Raw genomic sequence first — 8,272 nt, forward strand, 5'->3', positions numbered from 1 at the left:
CAATTTCGGAGGCCTTAGTTTTGCCTCTCGTTGCACATCAAGAAAGTGGACACGCATGTATTCCCACTTGCAGTATATACAAACGGAAGACAACATTCTAGGATGCGTAATAAAAGTGTTCAACGTACAGGAAGCAAGAGATGGATGAAGAATGTAACCACAATGGTGAAAATCACTGGGGTCATCTGTGCCGGATGAAGTGAGCTTCGTACCACTGATCCTAAAATACACTGCTGGTGTACACACTTCATCCCTTTGGCAACATGTGTATGCCAAAATTTACGTATCATTCAGGCGTTGCAGAACGCATGTGAAAGTGCTTACCTCAAACTATGTCATGCAATGCTTGCTTGCACTTTAATTGCGAAATGTAACTTAGAAGTGTGGCAGCTTGGGCTAGTTGGTATGGCATGACGATAGTTATAGCGCGAGAACAAAACGACGACACAGAGACAAGAAGGACACGAAAGACACGAGCGCTATCTTTCGTGTCCTTCTTGTCTCTGTGTCGTCGTTTTGTTCTCGCGCTATAACTATCGTCTTTAATTGCGAGTTGCAGCACGCCGAAATAACTGAAACATCTTTAGCATTGTGCCCAGAGTTCGCTTTCATGAGCTTCCTACTTTTCTGAAGCGAGGTAGGATTGACGGAACAAGCTTGCCAGGTCTTTGATTTTCAGAAAACCGTACCTCAATAGCAATGAAATAGAAGCATCTATGCACGCTTGCTTGTGAACGGTTCTCTTTGCACTACCCAGTTATGGTCAGCGCGGCGATGAGGGCACTTGTGGTGGCATTTTTCGCAGTGCCGCCTGGGCAGAGTCTGATGTCTACGAGGGTTCCAATGGGCACTTTTTACAGGATCATTTTAAGAGATTATTCGTGGCATGGGGAAACACATGGACATGAAAAGGCACAAAGTTTTCGGTGTTCTTTGTGAATGTGCTTTTCTGCACTACCAAAAAGCTTTCCAGAATGCCAAGAGCAGCTACCTGCAAAATTACAGCATCCTTGGCTGCACTTAGCTTATATCAAGCTGCATGCCAATGGGATGCAATGTGGAGAGTAATCACGCTCTAAGAGCAGTCGGCACACTTGAAAAAAAAGAGGGTGGAACTCTGACCATTCTCACAAGCAAGGCATCTCCAGAAGTGTCATATTAACACCTCACCTGTTCTTTTTTATCTTTTGTCTAAGCGGCTCTGTGGCCATCATCTTTACTGTCGGCAGTATACATACTGCAAATTCATAGCTTACAGATCTAAGCTCTGTACTACGGCGGTCAATTAATTTACGGATGTCTGTGCGCATTGCTGCGCGCAATGAAGAGACTGCAACAAGCTGCAAGAATTTTAAACCTTCGAACTTGTGGAACTCGCGTCTATTACATATTTCTTCGTCGCATGCGCGTCTACCTCCTAAGAATACCGATATAATTTACGGCCAGGCTGGACAACACGGCTAACTATAAGATCATCAAAACCATGTCTCCAGCACCTAAACAGCCGAGCAACTCTGTTCAACATCCACGCTCCTGCATATCTGTCAAGAGCGGTTAGAAAAAAAAACAATAAAAAAAAACACCCTGTAGCGCGATCTGGTGTGATGCAGTCATGACAGCGATTAACAATCTCCCGGGATACGACTATAAGCGAGTTCAAGGTCACACGTGCCGAAGAGGCAAGCGGTGACGCAATGCGACAGCTTCTATTTATACGACAATGCGACCAAGAAATTATAAAAGGCCCTTCCTGGAAACGAGCCAACACAGATGCCGCGCGATACGTTTAATAAGGCTGAAACAAGCACGACGCCTGACCACGTCATCTAACACTGCCGCATCAACTCGAGATGGGTTAATTGATTGATATGTGGGGTTTAACGTCCCAAAACCACTATATGATTATGAGAGACGCCGTAGTGGAGGGCTCCGGAAATTTAGACCACCTGGGGTTCTTTAACGTGCACCCAAATCTGAGCACACGGGCCTACAACATTTCCGCCTCCATCGGAAATGCAGCCGCCACAGCCGGGATTCGAACCCGCGCCCTGCGGGTCAGCAGCCGAGTACCTTAGCCACTAGACCACCGCGGCGGGGCTCGAGATGGGTTAAACGACCCCGTTGCATGCCCTGGCGCCATGGAAGTCTATCGCTACAATCACATCCGATCGAATGATCAATTGAAATGAATGAATGAAAGAAGAGCGTCGACCACTGGCCGGTAACTCACCTCAGCCTCGACGAGCTTTTCGACACGGACGGCTTGAGCTAATTTTTACAGGCCTGGGCGGACGGGCTGTCTGTATTTGGTTTGGACGCTGTGTGTTAGTCAGAACACAGATCAAATATTTGCCCGTCGGTCGTTTTTATCAGCGCTAATGCCGCCTCTCCCCCTCTACCAGCTGACCTCACTGTCGCCGCTAAATATCGCCGCACAGCCCGATGGGATGAATGAAGTCGATTGAATCCGCTAAGCAGGCCGGTTTTGGTTTCGCTTTTTCCTTCGAGAGTCGGCTCTCTGCCATAGTTCGTGCGTTACCAAACTCAATGATGCCGCCAACACAGATTCTTCATAGTACTGAATTACGTAAAGAAGAAAATAAAAAGTACCATAAAAGACACCACATATTAGTGTCACCATGAGTCAAGTCTGCATGTGGTGTCATTCATGGTGTATTAATATTTTACATTTTTTATGGTCGTTACGCACTGAAGTCGAGAGCTGGACGGAAACGCATCTGGATAATGCTTGAGTACAATTAAAATAAACGCCTAACACGAATAACGGAAACATAAGGGCAATATGTTTCGTAACATGACATAGTTTCAAAAGATTTGTGAACAAGGCCCCCGTGCGGTAGCCGAAGCGTCTTGATTCCGGGCAATGCCTCCTAGAAAAATTATGCCTGGAACACGAGCCACGAACGCACCGCCCTGCCCTCGGATTTTACCGTCCTCCTCCGGTACGAAGGCGAACGCCTTTGGCGGTCGTCCCATGCAAGCACACAGCAATGCTTTCACAGTTGCCTCCACTATGGTGGCTAGAAGGGGAGGTGGGAGCATCGTGCGCTGCGGAGGTTGGCGGAGAGGGTGTCAATTGTTCATGCCGACGAGCGGTGGCGCGCGTGTCGTTTTTTTAGATGCCCCTCTGGGCCGAAGCGGAGCACGTGCGTTTCCGCGGCTTGCGTTCGTACTGTTCGCACGATGCTCGAAGTTTTGAAGCCTCTTCACACCGCATATCGTGATGGCTAAACCAGTGAAGCGCCAGACTCACTGCTTCGCGCCCGGATGCTCTACCGGGTACGTTTCAGCCCGAAAGGCAGGTGTAAAAAGGTCTTTTTACCGTACCGAACGATGAGGACCGGCTGAAAGCATGGCAGCGATACGTTCCACGTGGTTAGGGTGGCTAGAATGGGGAGGTGTGATCATGACCTACTACACTCCTGACCTGCCCAGAGAGCACCTCTTCCAGCGCCCACGTTCTAGTTCATACCTTCTGCCGCTAGGGCCGTAACTTAGGAGCACTGTGGCGCTAGTCAGCACCTGTTCGCTGACGTCAGCTTGAGTGTTCGTGGTCATATTTCGGCCAACAGAGCACTCATATTGCGTAATTATTATGCACTAATGAAAAATAATTTTGAAACAAATATTTCAAAAGTCATTCACAAATTCTTTGCAATTAAATGGACGCAACATCACATATGCTGTCCTACACTATGTAAGTCTACGGATTCTCGCATTTGTCCACCAGTGTGCAATAAATTTTTCGTCACACTGAACAGCTTACTTGACCAGTCATCTAAGTGAAAAAATAGTCACATATATGCCGGCTGTTCATCACGGAATGCAGCCGTTCTTACTCTAGCGCCGTCCAAACAGCCGTAAAGTAGCAGACGAACAGGTTATAGGTAGCGCCACCTACGGCGAGCGATTGAACGAGAGCGGGGACACGCGCTCCCATAGGAACCCCGCTATCTGAACAGGTCAGGAGTGTAGTAGGTCATGGGTGTGATGACCGGCCTCCGGAGGCTGGCCCAAAAGCGCGTTCCTGCCGCGCGGTGGCGCTGCCGGTGGGGGCGCTGTGCTTTTCTCGCGTCGTCTACTTGCCTCTGGGCGGGTAAATGATTGCAGGTATGAGTGCAATTACAGAAAATAACAGTACTTTGATAAATGCTATTTACCAATTATCTGCGTCCATTTGCCCACAAAAGGCTGAAACATGACGACTAAGCCATGATCAGCCTTTGTGTGCTTGTCCTGAGCTCCAGTAAATTGTCCAGGGTTTACGAAGCCTTCAATATCCATGGATGACTTGAGGTCCAGGTGTGTAGAAAGTTTCATCTGGTCTATAACGAGGCCGCCATGTCTGTTCATTTCATTCATTTCACTAGCCTTCTCCTTCACGCACTCAAGAAGCTTGCGACTAAAGCCATAAGATGCATTGAAGGCCTGCGATTGCAAGATGAGGATGATTAAATTGTGCTGAATAAGAAAAAAATTGTAATCGTATACCTTGATGTACTTTTGGAGGCAGAAACGGCTTGGAAGTATAAGGATCTTATGGGCCCTGAGATGCTCGTATAAGCTCGGGCTGTTGATCCTTAAAACAATGCACTCTAAGAGCCACGCTTTGTCGTATCGATATCCTCGCATGGATTTCCGCTTCGATGCCTCAAAACATGCTCGGACTGCATACTGCTGCTTTTTCGGAAGCTGCTTGATCTGAAACAAATGCACGAAACAGGAAGCTTTATTTATGACGCTAAATATGTAAAAATACAGCACCTTACCTTTGCCTCAAAGCTGTTTTCCTTGATAGAGGAATTCCTTTGTCGTAACGTTCGTACGACCTCATGAAGGGTGTGCACTTTCTTACTCCGCCGCCTCAAAGTGCGAACGGCACATTTCAATCTCCTTCCCGCTGTCTTTACCAATGGGCGTAGCACCTTATTTTTTAAGCGCAGCAAACGAGCCATGAGGATTCGCCTCACTTTTCTGCACTTCAGACACCGCTGAGGCATATGGGCCGGCATACCTGGAAGAAACAACAAAATGGGCGACATGTGAAGTATATGAAATAATTTTTCACAGTTGTGATATGCCCAAGACGTATGTACCAAAACACAACATACCTTGTGACACAGATCCATCACACACAGCGGAGAACAGGCCATTTGCTGACAATGTTGTGCAGTCAGACACATCTAATCGCTTAAACTCGCTGGTATTTCCCACTCCACAACACACAGAGAGTTTTTCTGCATACACCAGAAGCTCTTGAGCCTCTTCCTCAGACTCAACGGTGCGCTGACAGTGAAGGTGGCCACTGGCCAGCCAGGAAAATGGTGCAGGAGGGTGAATTTCGCTATCCAATTTCGAACACAGCTATCTTGTTGAAGGCAACAGGAGGTACTTTGTTTTTATGATGTTCAGCTGTTTGGTAACTCGCTATGTTTTTGTTTTGGAATGTCTGACGTGACCAATACTCCGATGGTAGTCGAAGACCAAAAATGAAGTGTTTCCGAGGTACTTCATCGTTGACTATGTCCAGTTCGTCATGAGGAATGAGCTGAACCGATTCGCGTTCTGAATCGTCAATGTCCTCGCGGCTCTTCTTTGCAGGCACGGAAGAGCCCTGTCCCATTCTCCTCTTTCTCTCTTTTGGCAGAGTTTTCGTCATATACTTTGGAAGGTTCGGGAAAATTGTTGGAATAGCACTCTCCTTAAGGGCAGGCACATCGCGTGGTATATGGACCTCCTTTCCATTCACAATGTGCACGTAGTGTCTCATGATAAACCTGAAAACATAATAAAAAGTGAGCGTAGCCTCTCTAATGAAGACACTTCGGATTTCCAAGCAACGAAACAACAATTAATGCATGTGCTGCAGCGTTAGGTGACACACATCTAGCCGCGGGTCGATGGAGGCAGAACGCAAAACGCGCCCACGTGGAGCAACATGCCAATGTAAGTACAAGAACAACCGATCATCTGAATTAGTCTGGTTCTTTCCACTGCACTTCTGCTGCTCATGACCCGTGTGTCACACCGGGTCAGTGTGTTAACTTGTAGAAACCTCAACTTTTCTATATGCTTAAACATGTACGAATTCCATACGTACCTTGGGTCAAAATGCCTTTCGCAAACTGCCGAATTCTCTTGCAGTGGCTTGTCGGCCCTTGGTATGGCACGTGCCCACTTTTCAAATTCATCCTCACGGGCAGGTGCACGAAAGAGAGACAGTCTTTCACCGCAGGACTTGTAACCGGCGTCGCAACCTGGCACAAAGCACCACCTCTGCGTTTTTTTTTTTTTCCCGTCGACGGCATTCTTCAGAGCGGTTCAAAAATCGACGACAACCGCTGACATCATCTCCTTCAAGAAATCGGGAAGCGATAGAAAAAGCAGGCCGTACTTCGCGAACAGCGACAGCTTACTTGCGCTGCTCCGTCACCAACGAGACACGAGCAACACATGCTCACAGTCGGCACATGCCAACAGCGCCCCAGACTGACGCGCCAAATTTCCCCCCAGCGGCGAGAACGCGCAGAGGGGCCTCGCTAGGCAAGAGGCCGCCGCCGCAGTCATCACACCTCCCCATTCTAGCCACCCTAACGTGGTGACAAACTGCTCGACCGAACTGCAGTCCTGTGCGAGTTACACTTCGAGCAACGGTTTATTGTGAGAGATTACACCCACATCGTGAATGGTGAAGTTGTGAAGATTCCTCGCGGCCGCCCATGCCTTACCGACGATGCAATACCGTCGATCTTCCCAAACACGCCGAGTTATCTCTCTAAAAAGCTTCCTCAGAAGCGCAGCTCCCGGACATCGAGAGGAGAAGTGCTCGGCAAAAAAAGAAAAGTGAACGATGAAGACGAACTTCCTTCGATGGAAGTGTGGCAGCTTGGGCTAGTTGGTATGGCATGACGATAGTTATAGCGCGAGAACAAAACGACGACACAGAGACAAGAAGGACACGACCTTCTTGTCTCTGTGTCGTCGTTTTGTTCTCGCGCTATAACTATCGTCCTTCGATGGAGCACGATTCATCCTTAGATGTGACAACGAACGGTGAACGTGTTCCCGGCGCGTCGTGTACAGTGAAAAAACTGGAGCATATGAAAGGTGAGAAGCTTCCAAGCAAATACTGGTCGATGTGCCTACTTGCGGATGCCCCGAACGCTGTTGCGTTTACTGTTTGTGCTCAAGATGGTGATAGTGTGTGCTTCAAGAAACTGGTGTTGTGCTCTGCTGAGGATACTTGCTATCATTGTGTAGTGTTTGTGCAAGGGAAAGTTGTAAAAAAAATGGACGTGTTTGATGTGAATGCTGTGGAAAGCCTCCCCCACTCCACCAACGAGATGGTTGTGTGCTCCGGTTTTGAGCAAGGTGCTATTCCACTGGAGCGGCTTAACAGTTCCAATCAATCAAAATACAGAACGCATGGAAACAAGTTGTACAGCAAAAGTTGCGCAGGCATGTCTCAAGATCAAAGGACTTGTATACACTGCAGGTATCTAAGGAAACTGCTTTGGAACCAAGCATCCTATAAGAAGAGAAAAGCTAGAGTGGCTACTGGTTACCGTGCTTCGAAGAAACTAATTATGCGGGGAAGACAGTTGAGGCGAGAAAAGGCAAAAGTCAGTGAACTAAAGCAAATGCTTGCGAAAATGAAGCAAAGTAATTTTGCCCTCTCTGAATCAAACCTTCAGGAGAGTCTGTCTAAGCTGCCTGAGAAACAGCGGCAGCAGGTACAAACATGCTTTGAAGCAGCGAAAAGGAAAGGAACACAGGGGATGAAGTACAGCGATGAATGGCTTCTGGACTGCATTATAATGCGCATGAAAAGCCCAAAGCTGTATGAGCATATTCGAAAGCATAAAATAATGGTCTTGCCAAGCAAGAGTTGTTTGAACAAGTACGTGAGAAATTATAAGAGCAACTTTGGGTCCAATGATAATGTTCTTGCTGCGATCGAAGAAAAAACCAAAAGTATAGATGAGTTTCACAGGCACGGAGGTCTCTTAATTGCCAAGCTGAAGCTCTTGGAGAGCCTCAAAGTGACAAGCAGTGGACTCATCGAAGGTTTCGTTGACTTGGGCAAATACACTTCTCTAGATCAAAGCACACAAATGTGTGATCACGGTCTAGTAGTATTGTACCAGCCATTTTCAGGCAACTTTCAGCAAATCTTAGGGGTTTCGGCTCCCATGGAAATGTGAAGGCAGATGTGCTTGCAAAAATCATTGTCGATGCAACACTAACTGCC

The 8,272-nt window shown here is 47.6% G+C and overlaps 2 protein-coding genes across 5 annotated transcripts in view; both read right to left on the reverse strand.

Annotated features, from left to right (window-relative positions):
* Positions 1–3,414, reverse strand: part of LOC119179522 (manganese-dependent ADP-ribose/CDP-alcohol diphosphatase) — a 120,009-nt gene extending 116,595 nt beyond the window's left edge. For 2 of the 3 annotated variants that reach the window (XM_037430615.2, XM_037430616.2), the window contains exon 1: positions 2,231–3,412. The gene's annotated coding sequence lies outside the window, so the exon portion shown is untranslated. Of the gene's footprint in view, positions 1–2,230 lie in introns of all 3 variants that reach the window. The other variant, XM_075869866.1, reaches the window with a different exon arrangement.
* A 418-nt stretch (positions 3,415–3,832) lies between these two features.
* LOC142767684 (uncharacterized) lies at positions 3,833–6,904 on the reverse strand. 2 transcript variants are annotated; one of them, XM_075869867.1, is made up of 4 exons: positions 6,122–6,904; positions 5,133–5,798; positions 4,513–4,722; positions 3,833–4,449 (listed from the first exon to the last, which is right to left on the reverse strand). In XM_075869867.1, the coding sequence occupies exons 2-4, from the start codon at positions 5,202–5,204 to the stop codon at positions 4,174–4,176; spliced, it is 558 nt and encodes a 185-aa protein (XP_075725982.1). In that variant the 5' UTR covers positions 5,205–5,798; positions 6,122–6,904; the 3' UTR covers positions 3,833–4,173. The 2 variants fall into 2 exon arrangements, 1 of the variants encoding a protein (XP_075725982.1); XR_012885105.1 differs by lacking the exons at positions 3,833–4,449; positions 4,513–4,722 and adding an exon at positions 4,943–5,035.
* Positions 6,905–8,272: the final 1,368 nt, after the last annotated feature.

This window comes from Rhipicephalus microplus, chromosome 7, assembly GCF_043290135.1.
Source record: "Rhipicephalus microplus isolate Deutch F79 chromosome 7, USDA_Rmic, whole genome shotgun sequence".
NCBI lineage: Eukaryota > Metazoa > Arthropoda > Arachnida > Ixodida > Ixodidae > Rhipicephalus > Rhipicephalus microplus.

Bases quoted from the DNA above. Each gene is read 5' to 3' on its own strand.
- LOC142767684 (XM_075869867.1), bottom strand. From the start codon at position 5,204: ATGTGTCTGACTGCACAACATTGTCAGCAAATGGCCTGTTCTCCGCTG. The intron at 4,723-5,132 runs GTATGTTGTGTT...CATTTGTTTCAG, and splicing joins TGATGGATCTGTGTCACAAG to ATCAAGCAGCTTCCGAAAAA. The intron at 4,450-4,512 runs GTATACGATTAC...TTGCAATCGCAG, and splicing joins GCCTCCAAAAGTACATCAAG to GCCTTCAATGCATCTTATGG.